This window comes from Seriola dumerili, unplaced genomic scaffold (genome assembly GCF_002260705.1).
Source record: "Seriola dumerili isolate Sdu_G_001 unplaced genomic scaffold, Sdu_1.0 BDQW01000052.1, whole genome shotgun sequence".
NCBI lineage: Eukaryota > Metazoa > Chordata > Actinopteri > Carangiformes > Carangidae > Seriola > Seriola dumerili.
The window spans coordinates 5123450-5141510 of NW_019174307.1; the positions used below are offsets into that span (position 1 = coordinate 5123450).

General features: G+C 41.0%; 2 protein-coding genes and 1 pseudogene across 3 annotated transcripts in view; all 3 read left to right on the forward strand.

Moving 5' to 3' along the window:
* LOC111218868 (uridine 5'-monophosphate synthase-like) overlaps positions 1–3444 on the forward strand; it is a 6904-nt gene extending 3460 nt beyond the window's left edge. Inside the window, exons 6-11 of one of the 2 annotated variants that reach the window (XM_022741348.1) lie at positions 537–608; positions 716–876; positions 960–1077; positions 1225–1400; positions 1493–1607; positions 2250–3444. In XM_022741348.1, the coding sequence (XP_022597069.1) occupies positions 537–608; positions 716–876; positions 960–1077; positions 1225–1400; positions 1493–1607; positions 2250–2428 (821 nt within the window). In that variant the 3' untranslated portion in view covers positions 2429–3444. The remainder of the gene's footprint in view (positions 1–536; positions 609–715; positions 877–959; positions 1078–1224; positions 1401–1492; positions 1608–2249) is intronic. The other variant, XM_022741349.1, reaches the window with a different exon arrangement.
* A 421-nt stretch (positions 3445–3865) lies between these two features.
* Positions 3866–9142, forward strand: LOC111218869 (annotated as a pseudogene).
* A 1898-nt stretch (positions 9143–11040) lies between these two features.
* On the forward strand, positions 11041–16725 carry LOC111218867 (uridine 5'-monophosphate synthase-like). Its single transcript, XM_022741346.1, has 10 exons — positions 11041–11277; positions 11858–12011; positions 12600–12724; positions 12858–13045; positions 13176–13273; positions 13383–13543; positions 13627–13744; positions 13882–14057; positions 14682–14796; positions 15332–16725. Exons 1-10 carry the CDS (start codon positions 11128–11130, stop codon positions 15508–15510), a joined length of 1464 nt encoding a protein of 487 aa, XP_022597067.1. The 5' UTR covers positions 11041–11127; the 3' UTR covers positions 15511–16725.
* Positions 16726–18061: the final 1336 nt, after the last annotated feature.

An 18061-nucleotide genomic window follows, 5' to 3' on the forward strand; every position in this document is an offset into this window, starting at 1 on the left:
GCCATTCCCTCCTTGGGCCTGAAAGAGACGAGTTGCAAATGTTAGCTTTGGAGGGTTTTGGAGCATTAAAACAGACACACTAATACTCTAACTATTCTTGTTATCCTATTTTTCCTGTAAGGGAAAAGCTACATAACTGTACCTGAAAGTGTTGTTGTCCATGATGAACTTGCGACTCTCTGAACAGTTTGGGCATCGATGCGGTCACCTTTCTGCAGCACTTTGAGTAGCTGGACATGGAGATGATAGGATGGAGCTTGAATTCCCACAGAATGCAACATCTCCACACCGCCTTGATTTCTGTCCATTAGTACAATGGCATCTGTCACCTTTACCAAATAAACAAATATTTCATTAAAAAATGGACAGCAACCAGAACCATTATTATTTTGAAAAGGACTCTTGTATGCTGCTGCCCCACTGTACTTGATGGAATTCTATAACCTTATACAATGATCAATCACTTTTATAGGGATCACTGTAACATTATCATCACCACTTGATAGCTTCTCTCTTGTGTGAGAATGGCAATGGAGTTCCTGCCACCAAGAAGCCATGTGTGGAGCAGAACCTGCAGCTGAGTTATGCAGACAGAGCTAAACTTCCAAGTATGTTGTCTTGCAGCTAAATATAATTGACAATATGTCTGGAAGGCCACATCCAACTTGAAAATGTTATGCTTTTTATCATCTGCTCTCTGTCCTATGGTCTGCAGACATTCACCCTCTGGCATCGAAGCTGCTGAAGATCATGGACGATAAGAGGTCTAACCTCTGTGTGTCTGCTGATGTGACCAGCAGCAAGGAGCTTCTTCAGTTGGCCGACTCTCTAGGTCCCAAGATCTGCATGCTGAAGACACATGTAGACATCCTCAAGGTAGGAGTGTAACCGGTCCCTTTGTTGCAAAGAGAACTTTGTCAGGACAAATAAACTGATCTTATTGTCTTGTGTGCTAACAGGACTACACAGTGGCCTTCAGCCAGAAACTGCAGGCATTGGCCGAGAAACACAACTTCCTCATCTTTGAAGATCGCAAGTTTGCTGACATTGGGAACACAGTCAAGCATCAGTATGAAGGTGGGAGGATTTCATGTATTTTAGTTATTTATTTATTTTGGACGTGTTTATTCCAGAATTTTCTGTTATCAAAATTACTTAAAAAAAAAAAACAACTATATGCTGTATGTCATTAATATTCACAGTAACCATGTATCTGTTCTCCAGGTGGTTTGTACCAGATCTCATCTTGGTCCCACATAGTGAATGCTCATGTGGTGCCGGGGCCCGGGGTGGTGGCGGGTCTGAGTGCTGTAGGAAAGACTCTGGGCCGAGGCTGTTTGCTCATTGCACAGATGAGCTCCCAGGGGTCGTTGGCTACTGGTGAATACACAAATACTGTGGTACGTGTGTCTCTCCTTAAGCCTTTTTAAGTTTGCTTAAATGGCTTGTCTACCTGTTTACAGCTGTTTATCTCTGATTTCTGTCCTTACAGCTGAAGATGGCAGAGGATCACTCGGACTTTGTGATCGGCTTTATCTGTGTTTCTAAGATCACCAAGAAGCCAGAGTTCATCTACATGACCCCTGGGGTTCAGATGCAGGCTGGAGGTAAACTGAAGACTTTTGATCAGACCTCCAATTGTAATTTTTTTTAACCTTTTGGTTGAATTTCATGTCATTTACATTCACATTTAAGTATTTGAAGTGAAGAAATGACATTGTGTATTTTTACAGGAACATTCCACCATACCCACAAATACATGTGTGTGCAATGTTATAGGAGTTCCGAACCGCTTCATGTGTGTCCGGCAGAGCAGAAACTTTTCTGTTTGAATCAGCCAAGTTGTCTACACAAGCTGCCTAATGGCTCATGTTTTCCTCATGCTATCCACCAGGGAGCATGACCTGAGCTATATGTTTTATGTGTGTAACTGCTGATTGCCTCTGAGGCTCTCAGTGTTTCCAAAGCACAAGTAACCTACAATTCAGACTTTGAGCTTGTAGGGTGCTTTAGATGTGTTCATGTTGGGTAAAGAGACAAAAATCCATAACTTTTGGAAAATTGGAAAATTGGAAAATCTTTGCTCTCTTTTGGTGTTGTGACTCACCTTCAACACTTGGTGGTGCTATGATACAATAAATAACATCTGACTCAGTGTTCAGTAGGCTGACATTCCCCAACAACCTCCCCCTTTCTCTACCGCTCCTCAGCCATGTCTCCCATCTCTCTCTGTGTGTCTCTCTTTACAGGTGATATATTGGGCCAGCAGTACACAACTCCGGAGGAAGTTATCCACAACCATGGCTCTGATGTCATTATTGTTGGACGGGGTGTGTTGGAGGCCCCTGATAGGCTGAAAGCTGCCGAGTCATACAGAAAGTCAGGCTGGGATGCTTACACAAAGAGACTGAGCCAGAGTGGGCAATAAGAGCTCAGGAGTAGCATCTGCATCATTACATCTAATTTCAAATTTAAACTATCGATGTAATGATGATCTCTGCAGAGGAACTAGTGGTAATCAGACACTTTGTGTTCTGATTCCCTCCTATTGACCTGACATCTGATCCTCTGAGGTAAATGTTTACAATTGGAGATAAACAGCAGCTTCCCTATGATAGATATTTTTATATAAATATGTTTTTTCAATTGTGTGTTCTGCCCTGGGCTGCTAAAATGTCAGTATCAATCAAATATAAATCTAGACGTCATTCCACCAACAAAGATGACCATCTTCCAGCCAGCGTGAAGCCTTTATTTGTCACAAACCTACAGACTTGTCATACAAGAGTGGGTGTGGCTAAAACTGTTTAATTGTATAATACTTCTGTTGAAATTATGAGTATATTTAGCACACAGTGGAGCATCTTTTGTATGTTGAGTTGCCCAGTCTGCATTTTCCACATCACTGTTCACAAGGTCACACACATACTAATTAGTGCAAGACAGTATCTTTAATTCCTCTAAATACTAAATCATCTCAACTAGTAACTTTGTTGTGATGTATTTCCATTGATAAAGTGGAAGTAAAAGGACAATTAGCTTTTTCACCTAAACTTTGGCCACCTCATGGATCCTGTGAGGAAAAGAAAAGAAGAAGGAAACGTACTGGATTGTTACAAAGAAGTCTGACATTTCTCTCTCCATCTTCTCTGGTCTGTGGGACTGTAACATTACAGCTGTACCCATCCACACACAAGAAAGGTCTACTGGGAGAAGTATGCTGTTGGGTCGGTCAAGGTAACATTCAGTGTATGCAGTGTATTGTTTCTTTCCATGTGCCACAATTTTTTTTAAACAAATAATTATTTTTGTCATATGTTGGAGTGTTTTGTAAATATGCAAATACTATTTTTTTATACATAAAGGCAGTTTGTGTTTTGCCTTTCCACACTGATCCATGTTTAAATCTTTAATTTGAATTAAAATTATATTCTGTTTATCACATTTATTTTTAAGTCTTGGTCATCATTAATGCTTCTGAAGATAACATGGATTTGAATATTATGATTAAAATACTTGTTTGGAAACTCGCTGTCTCTGATTTGTTATTTAGAAACTTAACTGTGATGTAATGAGGAACTTCTCAAGTAACAACTCTGTATCACTTTACTGACCAAAGCTATACAAACTGTGGTTTGGCTTTGGTTTAAAGTTTTCATCTAATGACCTGGTAAGAAAGTGAAACTGTGTTTGTTAAAGGGCAAATAACGCCCCACCCCTTTGCCCATTTTGGGATTACCCGGAGGCGGAGTCAGGGACTTCCAAATTAGCGGCAGCAACCAACCAACTTAATCTTTTCTCTATTTTTTTCGGCAGCAACCGCCTTTTCAAAAAACGTAAGGTTTACGTAATGTATGAGACGCCCATCCGCCAATCTATGCTTTCGATTTATGGTGGGACACAACCTTGAAACAACTCCCGTTAGATCTCCTAAATATACGGCAGAATGGAAAACATTTGCATTGACAGTTTAATCCTGAAACTTCACGATGTGAACGCGGTGAAGTTTGGAGAGTACAAGCTGAAGAGCGGCATGATGACACCTATTTATATCGATGTGAAAGCTGTGGTATCGCACCCTGCTCTCATGAATCAGGTAAACAAGTGTGTCTTTTACTCATCATAGTCTGAGTGACTTTTGAATAATTAAAAAAAAGTGCCGTAGGAATGAGTCCTAAAACCCGAAAGTTAGTTAGTATTTTATCACTTTCGGTTTCCGCGTCCCGGAAGTCTGTGGGATTTAGATTATATGGCTGAAATAAGGTCTGTGGTTAACACAAGCTCATGACATTTTCACGTTTTATTCTAAAAATAAAATACGTCAGTAAATACGCCAGTCGTGATGTTCTTGATGCTTTTACGTCCCTTAATCCTCACAACCTTACTGACTTTAAAAGAACTTTAAACCTCCTGTAGCTGCACTGTCCTAAGGCTAAATGTTATTATTCGCGTGAACATTTCAGTTCTTCGCATTGGAAATTATGTTAGTGTACAAGTGTGTAAAAGTTTAAGAAATATGGCGAAGGAGGAGGGGGTCCAGTATTGCAGAAGCCTAAAAGCCAAGGAAAGGTTCAGCTAAAGAAGCACATTTGTCTGAAAGTTGTAGAGTTTATCACCCTGTGAGGAATCAGCAGAGCAGGTTCTAGATATCCCCATTAACAACCATTTGTGGAGTTTAAACATGATCATGGAAATAAAATGTGTTGACCCTCAGAGGAATGGTGGGGAAATGACCTCCTTCTTGCAACAGTTATAGGTACATTGGATGTTTATGTCTCCTGCAACACTGCTACTTTAAAACTCGTTTGCAGCTGCACACCTTATTTCTTGTTTTATTTTCAGGTGGCAAGTCTCATCTACCAGCGAATGCAAGAAGAGAAGCTACAGTTTGACTTAATGTGTGGGGTTCCATACACAGCCCTGCCTTTTGTCACAATTATCTGCTCTAAACATGAACTGCCCATGCTCATCAGGAGAAAGGAGGCCAAGGACTATGGTGGGTGAGAGGGAAGGATAGTCAGGCTCATCTTATCTAGTTTTTAAGAGTTCTAAACTTGCATTTGTCAGTACAGACCTAGAAAGCACAAGAGTTTTGTTGTGTAACATTTGTTTGGACAGAAAGCCATAAAGATTTGTCCTATTTTGTAACACTTGATCTTTAATCTGAGTTGTGATCGCAAGCAGAAAGACAGTATGACAAGATCCTCATGCATTATGATTTTTGTGCATTATACTACCTTGATATTGTGTACGTGGCAAAGAGACACCTAGCAAGACACAGCTGATAGGAGGTGCAACATGATTTGAAAGCTGAACTAATATAAGACGGTGTAGGATCTGCTGATTTACCTTTTTATAAAGTCTTTACTGGTTGTAACTAAGTGCATTCTTTCCTTTTTAAAAAGCACTGCACATCGACCTAATGTCAAGCTACTTGTCAACCAAAAACATTCCTGGGCCCCTATCCTATAAGGCCTCTAAATTTTGCCCCACTGGATGTTGATTTTGCCAAAGCCATCACTAAGTGACAAAGATAAGTTTGTTTAGAATAGGGACTATAAACCTCCTGATGTAACCCTGCTAGGAACCAAGCGTGTGGTGGAGGGGTCGTATCGTGAGGGGGATCGGTGTCTGATCATTGAGGACACAGTGACTAGCGGCAGCAGCATCCTGGAGACTGCTGAAGTGCTCAACAAAGAGGGACTGAAGGTTCAGTATCAAATTACAGTGGTGATGATACAGTGATCCCCTATTAAAGGACAGCAGAATACAAGAGTCATTTATAGAGTCAAAGTTATTGTGGTCCCGTCATTTTTTAATAAAATATTTGTTTATTTGGTAAAGGTGACAGATGCCATTGTACTAGTGGACAGAAATCAAGGCGGTGTGGAGATGTTGCATTCTGTGGGAATCAAGCTCCATCCTATCATCTCCATGTCCAAGCTGCTCAATGTGCTGCTGGCAGCCAAACGCATCAACCATCAAACTTTTCAGAGAGTCCGCAAGTTCATCATGGACAACAACACTTTCAGGTACAGCTGTGTAGCTTTTCCCTTACAGTGAGTAGGATGGCAGGTAGAGTTAGAGTGTTAGTGTGTCTGTTTTGATGCATATCTTCCCTGTACCAGCTCAAAAGTAACATTTGCAACTTGTCTCTTTCAGGCCGAAGGAGGAGAATGCCAGTGATGTTCCTGCCACCAAGAAGCCACGTGTGGAGCAGAACCTGCAGCTGAGTTATGCAGACAGAGCTAAACTTCCAAGTATGTTGTCTTGCAGCTAAATATAATTGACAATATGTCTTTGGAAGGCCATATCCAACTTGAAAATGTTATGCTTTTTATCATCTGTTCTCTGTCCTATGGTCTGCAGACATTCACCCTCTGGCATCGAAGCTGCTGAAGATCATGGAGACTAAGCAGTTCCTAACCTCTGTGTGTCTGCTGATGTGACCAGCAGCGAGGAGCTTCTTCAGTTGGCGCGACTCTCTAGGTCCCAACAGATCTGCATGCTGAAGAACATGTAGACATCCCTCCAAGGTATAGGAGTGTAACGGTCCCTTTGTTGCAAAGAGAACTTTGTCAGGACAAATAAACTGATCTTATTGTCTGGTGGCTAACAGGACTACACAGTGCCTTCAGCCAGAAACTGCAGGCATTGGCGAGAAACACACTTCCTCATCTTGAAGATCGGCAAGTTTGCTTGACATTGGGAACACAGTCAAGCATCAGTATGAAGGTGGGAGGATTTCATGTATTTTAGTTATTATTTATTTTGGACGTGTTTATTCCAGAATTTTTCTGTTATCAAAATTACTTTAAAAAAAAACTGTATGTCATTAATATTCACAGTAACCATGTATCTGTTCTCCAGGTGGTTTGTACCAGATCTCATCTTGGTCCCACATAGTGAATGCTCATGTGGTGCCGGGGCCCGGGGTGGTGGCGGGTCTGAGTGCTGTAGGAAAGACTCTGGGCCGAGGCTGTTTGCTCATTGCACAGATGAGCTCCCAGGGGTCGTTGGCTACTGGTGAATACACAAATACTGTGGTACGTGTGTCTCTCCTTAAGCCTTTTTAAGTTTGCTTAAATGGCTTGTCTACCTGTTTACAGCTGTTTATCTCTGATTTCTGTCCTTACAGCTGAAGATGGCAGAGGATCACTCGGACTTTGTGATCGGCTTTATCTGTGTTTCTAAGATCACCAAGAAGCCAGAGTTCATCTACATGACCCCTGGGGTTCAGATGCAGGCTGGAGGTAAACTGAAGACTTTTGATCAGACCTCCAATTGTAATTTTTTTTAACCTTTTGGTTGAATTTCATGTCATTTACATTCACATTTAAGTATTTGAAGTGAAGAAATGACATTGTGTATTTTTACAGGAACATTCCACCATACCCACATAAATACATGTGTGTGCAATGTTATAGGAGTTCATCTTTGATGTGTTGTACTGTTCTTCTTGTTGGTGTATTACTAGAAGAAGTACAACACAGTTGAACCATATGCAGTGTAATCTAATGAGACACTCAATTGATTTGAAATGAGACATTCACTATAATGGTGTGTCTACATAGGAACAGTCAACCGCTTCATGTGTGTCCGGCAGAGCAGAAACTTTTCTGTTTGAATCAGCCAAGTTGTCTACACAAGCTGCCTAATGGCTCATGTTTTCCTCATGCTATCCACCAGGGAGCATGACCTGAGCTATATGTTTTATGTGTGTAACTGCTGTGATTGCCTCTGAGGCTCTCAGTGTTTCCAAAGCACAAGTAACCTACAATTCAGACTTTGAGCTTGTAGAGTGTTTTAGATGTGTTCATGTTGGGTAAAGAGACAAAAATCCATAACTTTTGGAAAATTGGAAAATCTTTGCTCTCTTTTGGTGTTGTGACTCACCTTCAACACTTGGTGGTACTATGATACAATAAATAACATCTGACTCAGTGTTCAGTAGGCTGACATTCCCCAACAACCTCCCCCTTTCTCTACCGCTCCTCAGCCATGTCTCCCATCTCTCTCTGTGTGTCTCTCTTTACAGGTGATATGTTGGGCCAGCAGTACACAACTCCGGAGGAAGTTATCCACAACCATGGCTCTGATGTCATTATTGTTGGACGGGGTGTGTTGGAGGCCCCTGATAGGCTGAAAGCTGCCGAGTCATACAGAAAGTCAGGCTGGGATGCTTACACAAAGAGACTGAGCCAGAGTGGGCAATAAGAGCTCAGGAGTAGCATCTGCATCATTACATCTAATTTCAAATTTAAACTATCGATGTAATGATGATCTCTGCAGAGGAACTAGTGGTAATCAGACACTTTGTGTTCTGATTCCCTCCTATTGACCTGACATCTGATCCTCTGAGGTAAATGTTTACAATTGGAGATAAACAGCAGCTTCCCTATGATAGATATTTTTATATAAATATGTTTTTTCAATTGTGTGTTCTGCCCTGGGCTGCTAAAATGTCAGTATCAATCAAATATAAATCTAGACGTCATTCCACCAACAAAGATGACCATCTTCCAGCCAGCGTGAAGCCTTTATTTGTCACAAACCTACAGACTTGTCATACAAGAGTGGGTGTGGCTAAAACTGTTTAATTGTATAATACTTCTGTTGAAATTATGAGTATATTTAGCACACAGTGGAGCATCTTTTGTATGTTGAGTTGCCCAGTCTGCATTTTCCACATCACTGTTCACAAGGTCACACACATACTAATTAGTGCAAGACAGTATCTTTAATTCCTCTAAATACTAAATCATCTCAACTAGTAACTTTGTTGTGATGTATTTCCATTGATAAAGTGGAAGTAAAAGGACAATTAGCTTTTTCACCTAAACTTTGGCCACCTCATGGATCCTGTGAGGAAAAGAAAAGAAGAAGGAAACGTACTGGATTGTTACAAAGAAGTCTGACATTTCTCTCTCCATCTTCTCTGGTCTGTGGGACTGTAACATTACAGCTGTACCCATCCACACACAAGAAAGGTCTACTGGGAGAAGTATGCTGTTGGGTCGGTCAAGGTAACATTCAGTGTATGCAGTGTATTGTTTCTTTCCATGTGCCACAATTTTTTTTAAACAAATAATTATTTTTGTCATATGTTGGAGTGTTTTGTAAATATGCAAATACTATTTTTTCATAAAAGCACTTTGGCATGGTTGTGTTTTCCCTTTCCACACACATACATGTTTAAATCTTTAATTTGAATTAAAATTATATTCTGTTTATCACATTTATTTTTAAGTCTTGGTCATCATTAATGCTTCTGAAGATAACATGGATTTGAATATTATGATTAAAATACTTGTTTGGAAACTCGCTGTCTCTGATTTGTTATTTAGAAACTTAACTGTGATGTAATGAGGAACTTCTCAAGTAACAACTCTATCACTTTACTAAGCAAAGCTATACAAACTGTGGTTTGGCTTTAGTTTACAGTTTTTTTTTTCTAATGACCTGGTAAGAAAGTGAAACTGTGTTTAATAAGGGCCAAATAAATGTTTTGTCCTCTCTGAGCGTTGCGTCCTGTATCACTAATATAAAGGCTGTACCTGATATGAAATGGCAATACATTAGCTTCCTTCTCTAACCATGTTGCATCCGTCTCTCGGTCCGGCTGCTTTGCCCCATACAACATCAGAAAAATCCGACCTTATTTGACTCAGTACACCCACCCAACTCTTAGTCGAGGACATGGATCTCTCGCCTCGACTGCTGCAATGCTCTTCTGGCGGGCCTCCCTTCTTGCGCAGTGAAAACATGGTCCAGAATGCGGCAGCCCGTTCGGCCTTCAGTCAGCCTAAAATGGCACATGTCACTTCGCCACCCATCGACCTCCACTTGCTACCCATATCCGACCGAATCATATTCACGTCACTAATGCTGCCTTCAGAGTGACTTCTGGGTCTGCACCATCTAAAAGAAATGTCGTCTAGTGATGCCACCCCTGCACACAGGGCAATCTCAGTCCAGACTGTTCTTATCTGTGGTTCCCCGACGGTGGAACAAGCTACACAATCCTATCTAAACAGCAGGGCGCCCCTCTCTATCTTCAAGAATCTCTTGAAAACTCATCTCTTACGAGCGCACCTCCTTTTCTAAAAGCATAACATGTATAATTAGCACTTAGGTGCACTTCTTTAATACAGTCGCCTTGCACGTATTAAATATATGTAGTACTTAATATTAACAGTAAGGTTCCTACTGCATTGAAGCATACTGATGTCCTTCACTTGTAAGTCTGGTTAAAAACATCTGCCAAATGAGTTAATGACCTTGACCGGTTTTCTGTTACTTGACACAGAATTAATCAAAGTAGTTGATAAAAATGTTTCACCACAATACAAACTAAAACAATTTTAGGTTTTAAAACTATTTTGAGTCCATCTGGACCACAGGATGGAAGACCCATCATAGTTGATATTGTACTTCAGTGTACTTCAAATTAGGTAGACCAAAATGCTGTATAGAAAACCAAGGGCTTTAGGTGGTTTGGGCACACTGGTCGGTTGTCCGATTGGTAATCCATCTTTAGTTAAATGACTGTTATTCTGAAAAAAAAAAATCCGAATGGAAATTATGTTTCTTCTGCCTCCAAAGGAGCACAGAGAGCGGGACTAAGCGATTACCTCCGGGAAAGTGAAATGAAACCATCAAGGAAAGTGCGAGGATTTTGGAATTTGAGGTTGTCAGTCCACATAGACTTTACATCAGAAATAAACATGTTTACAGCCTGGTACAGAAAAAGGTTTTGGTCTCTAAAACAAATTTCCACCTTCGTCACAACTATACAGGGGGGGATTTTTTATATAGCTCATTTTATTTAGTCTTAGAGATGTGCATAATTAATGTCGTGCCGCTTTGAGTGACAGATGCTTGCCACAAACCAGCATTCACTGAGGTCTCGGCTCAACACACGCCCCACCCCTTTGCCCATTTTGGGATTAGCCGGAAGTTAGTCACTCTACCAAAATGGCGGGAGCAACCTACTTTTTTTTGGCAGCAAACCACTCCGCTCTATTCGGACACGTAAGGGTGACGTCATAGAGGCGACGGCCTTTTATATGTACGATTTATGGATGGGACACACGCTCCTGTTGGATCTCTTAAATATACGATAGAATGGAAAACATTTGCATTGACAGTTTAATCCTTAAACTTCACGATGTGAACGCGGTGAAGTTTGGAGAGTACAAGCTGAAGAGTGGCATGACGACACCTATTTATATCGATCTGAGAGTTCTGGTATCGCACCCTGCTCTCATGAATCAGGTAAACACGTGGTACTGCGTTTTAATCCTCACAGCCTGACTTTAAAAGAACTTTAAAGCTCCTGTGGCTACACTGTTCTAAGGCTTAACGTTGTTATTCGCGTGAAAATGTCAGTTCTTTGCATTGGAAATTATGTTACTTTACACGTGGTGGTCGGTGAGCTCATTTACGTACGTCCACAGACTGTAGAGCGTCATGAAAGCAGCGCAAACACTGGTGGGCAGCTCAGAGCTAAAAGTTTAAGAAACATGGCGAAGGAGGAGGGGGTCCAGTATTGCAGAGGCCTAAAAGCCAAGGAAAGTGAAAGTGAAACTAAAGAAGCACATTTGTCTGAAAGTTGTAGAGTTTATCACCCTGTGAGGAATCAGCAGAGCAGGTTCTAGATATCCCCATTAACAACCATTTGTGGAGTTTAAACATGATCATGGAAATAAAATGTGTTGACCCTCAGAGGAATGGTGGGGAAATGACCTCCTTCTTGCAACAGTTATAGGTACATTGGATGTTTATGTCTCCTGCAACACTGCTACTTAAGAAACTTGTTTGCAGCTGCACACCCTATTCATTTTTTTATTTTCAGGTGGCAAGTCTCATCTACCAGCGAGTGCAAGAAGAGAAGCTACAGTTTGACTCAGTGTGTGGGGTTCCATACACAGCCCTACCTTTGGCCACAATTATCTGCTCTAAACATGAACTGCCCATGCTCATCAGGAGAAAGGAGGCCAAGGACTATGGTGGGTGAGAGGGAAGGATAGTCAGGCTCATCTTATCTAGTTTTTAAGAGTTCTAAACTTGCATTTGTCAGTACAGACCTAGAAAGCACAAGAGTTTTGTTGTGTAACATTTGTTTGGACAGAAAGCCATAAAGATTTGTCCTATTTTGTAACACTTGATCTTTAATCTGAGTTGTGATCGCAAGCAGAAAGACAGTATGACAAGATCCTCATGCATTATGATTTTTGTGCATTATACTACCTTGATATTGTGTACGTGGCAAAGAGACACCTAGCAAGACACAGCTGATAGGAGGTGCAACATGATTTGAAAGCTGAACTAATATAAGACGGTGTAGGATCTGCTGATTTACCTTTTTATAAAGTCTTTACTGGTTGTAACTAAGTGCATTCTTTCCTTTTTAAAAAGCACTGCACATCGACCTAATGTCAAGCTACTTGTCAACCAAAGACATTCCTAGGCCCCTATCCTATAAGGCCTCTAAAGTTTGCCCCACTGGATGTTGATTTTGCCAAAGCCATCAATAAGTGACAAAGATAAGTTTGTTTAGAATAGGGACTATAAACCTCCTGATGTAACCCTGCTAGGAACCAAGCGTGTGGTGGAGGGGTCGTATCGTGAGGGGGATCTCTGTCTGATCATTGAGGACACAGTGACTACTGGCAGCAGCATCTTGGAGACTGCTGAAGTGCTCAACAAAGAGGGACTGAAGGTTCAGTATCAAATTACAGTGGTGATGATAATGCTACAGTGATCCCCTATTAAAGGGCAGCAGAATACAAGAGTCATTTCAAAGTTATTGTGGTCCCGTCATTTTTAATAAAATATTTGTTTATTTGGTAAAGGTGACAGATGCCATTGTACTAATGGACAGAAATCAAGGTGGTGTGGAGATGTTGCATTCTGTGGGAATCAAGCTCCATCCTATCATCTCCATGTCCAAGCTGCTCAATGTGCTGCTGGCAGCCAAACGCATCAACGATCAAACTTTTCAGAGAGTCCGCAAGTTCATCATGGACAACAACACTTTCAGGTACAGCTGTGTAGCTTTTCCCTTACAGTGAGTAGGATGGCAGGTAGAGTTAGAGTGTTAGTGTGTCTGTTTTGATGCATATCTTCCCTGTACCAGCTCAAAAGTAACATTTGCAACTTGTCTCTTTCAGGCCGAAGGAGGAGAATGCCAGTGATGTTCCTGCCACCAAGAAGCCATGTGTGGAGCAGAACCTGCAGCTGAGTTATGCAGACAGAGCTAAACTTCCAAGTATGTTGTCTTGCAGCTAAATATAATTGACAATATGTCTTTGGAAGGCCATATCCAACTTGAAAATGTTATGCTTTTTATCATCTGTTCTCTGTCCTATGGTCTGCAGACATTCACCCTCTGGCATCGAAGCTGCTGAAGATCATGGACGATAAGAGGTCTAACCTCTGTGTGTCTGCTGATGTGACCAGCAGCAAGGAGCTTCTTCAGTTGGCCGACTCTCTAGGTCCCAAGATCTGCATGCTGAAGACACATGTAGACATCCTCAAGGTAGGAGTGTAACCGGTCCCTTTGTTGCAAAGAGAACTTTGTCAGGACAAATAAACTGATCTTATTGTCTTGTGTGCTAACAGGACTACACAGTGGCCTTCAGCCAGAAACTGCAGGCATTGGCCGAGAAACACAACTTCCTCATCTTTGAAGATCGCAAGTTTGCTGACATTGGGAACACAGTCAAGCATCAGTATGAAGGTGGGAGGATTTCATGTATTTTAGTTATTTATTTATTTTGGATGTGTTTATTCCAGAATTTTCTGTTATCAAAATTACTTTAAAAAAAAAAACTGTATGTCATTAATATTCACAGTAACCATGTATCTGTTCTCCAGGTGGTTTGTACCAGATCTCATCTTGGTCCCACATAGTGAATGCTCATGTGGTGCCGGGGCCCGGGGTGGTGGCGGGTCTGAGTGCTGTAGGAAAGACTCTGGGCCGAGGCTGTTTGCTCATTGCACAGATGAGCTCCCAGGGGTCGTTGGCTACTGGTGAATACACAAATACTGTGGTACGTGCGTCTCTCCTTAAGCCTTTTTCTAAGGCCACATCCACACTAATAAGTTTTCGTTTTCAATCACTGTTTTAGATGTTCTAGCGCCACATCACAAATAATCGCTGTCCATACTATCCTTCCTGAAAATGCATATCGCATGTCCCCTCATGTACACTGGACATGTATGTGCCGGTGTAAACACAAAGCAGATTGTCTAATCTGCAGCTGGTTAGACGCAGAAAATACTATGAACAAGGAAAGGCAGCGTATCATAAAGGTAGCATTGCATAAATTGCATAAAATGCTGAATTTCACTGCACAACGGTTGCTAACAAAGACAACAAAGTGAGTAACACTTGTGTTGCATTCACTGCTGGTAACTGAGGCGTTTAAGACCCAATCAGGGAGTGAATGTGGGTGTCCACATTGTTGTTTTCAAAACAAAACTAGTCCAGCAGCATTTCCAGAAGTCTTTGTTTTTGTGGCTTGAAAACTCAGGAGTAGTGTGGACACCAGACTTAAATATATCGTGATGCATTTTAAAGCTAAAATGTATTTGTGTGGATATATAGCCTGAGTTTGCTTAAATGGCTTGTCTACCTGTTTACAGCTGTTTATCTCTGATTTCTGTCCTTACAGCTGAAGATGGCAGAGGATCACTCGGACTTTGTGATCGGCTTTATCTGTGTTTCTAAGATCACCAAGAAGCCAGAGTTCATCTACATGACCCCTGGGGTTCAGATGCAGGCTGGAGGTAAACTGAAGACTTTTGATCAGACCTCCAATTGTAATTTTTTTTTTTTTTAACCTTTTGGTTGAATATCTTTGTCATTTATGTAAGGTTTAAGTATTTAAAAGGAAGTAATAAAATGTATTTTTACAGGAACATTCCATCATACACATAAATATGTATGTGTGAACTCCAACTTTTCATAATATTAATGTGATGTTCAGTTCAGTATGCTGGAATAATACAGAGCCAGTACAAGTATAAGATGTGTCTCTGTCCAAATACAACATGCTGATGTAGATGTTGTAGGATCTTTTTTTTTTTTTTTTTTTCATTTAGCTGAGGTCTCTGATGTAAAAAGGTATGATTGACTAACTGACTTTTTCATCTTTGCTCTCTTTTGGTGTTGTGACTCACCTTCAACACTTGGTGGTACTATGATACAATAAATAACGTCTGACTCAGTGTTCAGTAGGCTGACATTCCCCAACAACCTCCCCCTTTCTCTACCGCTCCTCAGCCATGTCTCCCATCTCTCTCTGTGTCTCTCTCTTTACAGGTGATATGTTGGGCCAGCAGTACACAACTCCGGAGGAAGTTATCCACAACCATGGCTCTGATGTCATTATTGTGGGACGGGGTGTGTTGGAGGCTCCTGATAGGCTGAAAGCTGCCGAGTCATACAGAAAGTCAGGCTGGGATGCTTACACAAAGAGACTGAGCCAGAGTGGGCAATAAGAGCTCAGGAGTAGCATCTGCATCATTACATCTAATTTCAAATTTCAACTATAGATGTAATGATGATCTCTGCAGATGAACTAGAACTATTTAATTTTACATTGTCCAGGAACAGGAGTGTGCATGTTATTGTGCATATAGTCATATGTATACATGTGCATCTGTACACCACACTGCCAAATCAAAATACACACCTGTTCCTGCACAAATACATAGTTTATTAACATTTGCAGGGGATACCTGACAGGAGTAGGGAATCAGACACTTTGTGTTCTTTTGATCCTGTTTTATGAAGAAGCTGCTTTAAATGTTCTTCTGATTCCCTCCTCTTGACCTTACATCTGATCCCCTGAGGTACGACCAGATCTAAAAACGCTCACTTTGAGGATGAACTACAGGTTACCTACAATAAGTAGTTTTATTTGAAATCAGGTTTTTAATTGTACATTTTTCCCTGGGCTCCTAAAATAATCAGTCACTCATCAACCAAGACCTCATTCCACTGACAAAGATGACCACGTCCAGTCAGCGTGAAGCCTTTCTTTCTCACTAGCCCACAGGTTTGTCGTTCAAATAAGAGTGAGTGTGGCTCAAACGGTTTGATTGTTGTATAATATTAGTTAATATTATACTATGCATCTTACACATCACTGTTCACAAGATTAGACATACCAGTTAGTGCAAGACAGTGTCTTTAACACTTCAAAAACCTAACTCATCTCTACTAGCAACAGTCTTTCACTCTGAACAAATCAGCATTATTAAACAGTTTCATAGTCTTGATATTATTTAATTTATAGGTCAACTACAAAATGATAGCTTTTGATTTGCCTGATTGATTGCGATTGAGTACCCTGAAGAGAGCAGTCTGCTTGATATGATTTCAGTCTTTCAGCGCCTGTATTATTAGCTGTATGATCAGTGTAGCCCCTCAGATCATTGTGAATTACAAAACGAGGGAATAATGATTGGAACCAGATTAATCATCACACCTGACATGATTAAATCCAACGCCGTCCACGTTGCCTAATTTAAAAGAACAAATGCTGATTTGAGGCAATAATTGTCTTTATAATATTCTCTTACACTGAACTTGCTTGGGTTTTTCTTCCATATAGTTTCCTTCCATGTAGTTCCTGAGATGCAGTGTCTACTTGAATAAATCTTAGAGTGGCATGAAAAAGTACTGGAATAAAAAAACTGGAATTTTCTTTATTCATGTATAAGTTTGTCCTAAAATGTGCTCAGAAATTCGTCCAAGTTACTCCATACTGAATACATAGTTCAAACATTGACAGTACGTCGGGAAAAGTATGCGAACCCCTCAGGTAATGAGATCAACAAAAGATTACTGGAATCAGGAGTTATCAAACCTGGAGTCCAGGCAATGAAACAAGACTGGAGGTGTGGGTTAGAGACGCTGAAACATTTTGAGTTTGCTGTTCAGAAGAATCATCGGCTGATGTGAACCAGGCCTCACAGAAGACTTAGGATCAGGAGTTGTTGATTTACATAAGGCTGAAAGAGTTAAAAAGTCATCTCAAAGAGTTTAGATAGTCGTCAGTCGGCAGTCAGACAAACTGTCTATAAATGGAGACGATTTATGTGACTATCCCTAGAAGTGGGTGTCCAGCTAAGATGACTCCAAAGGCACAATGCAGAACAGTAACATAACAAAGAAGCTCAGATTAACAGCAAAAGGCTTAAAATAGTCCTTGGAGCTGGTTAACATCTCTGTTCATGAGTCATACCATATCACACATCATGGTGCATGGTGTCCTGCCATGGACGCCACAGAGGAAGCTGCTGCTGCTCTCCAGAAAAACGTCACTGTAGCTGGAGTTTGCCAAAGAGAAGCTTCACATGCCACCACACTACTGGGAAAATGTTTGATGGACTGATGAAACTAAGGAAGAACGTGAAGTACTATGTACATTGTAAAAAAGGAAGCTGAATCCCAACATTGAAGTAGGGTGGAGGGACCTGGACGGCGCGATACCATCGAGGGGAAATGCGTTCCCGACTTCATCAAGATATCTTACAGGATGATTTCAGGGTGGCTGTCGCCTACTGAAGCTCAGAGGACGTTGGGTGATGACCCTAAACAGCCCAAACCTCAATCCGGTATGGATACTGTGGAATGACCTGAAGAGAGCCACTCACACCAGACATCCTAAGAATATGGCCTAAAAAGTTGTAGTGTAGGAAGAATGGTCCAGAATCACTCCTCAACATTGTGGAGGTCTGATCAGCAGCTACTGGGAAAGTTGTCTGAGGTTATTGCTGCCAAATGAGGTTTGACCAGTTATTAAATGCAAGGGTTCACTTACTTTTTCCACCAGCACTGTTAATGTTTAATGGGTGTGTTCAACCAGAACACAACAGGTTATCATTTTTTGTGTAATATCAGCTTCAGTACACTGTGTTTGTCTATATTTGTGACTTCGGTGTAGATCAAATCACATTTTATGACCAATCAATGTAGAAAACCAGCTCATTCCAAAAGGTTCAACTTTCAGTGGCTTATCATTATTATTTAAATTCATAAAAC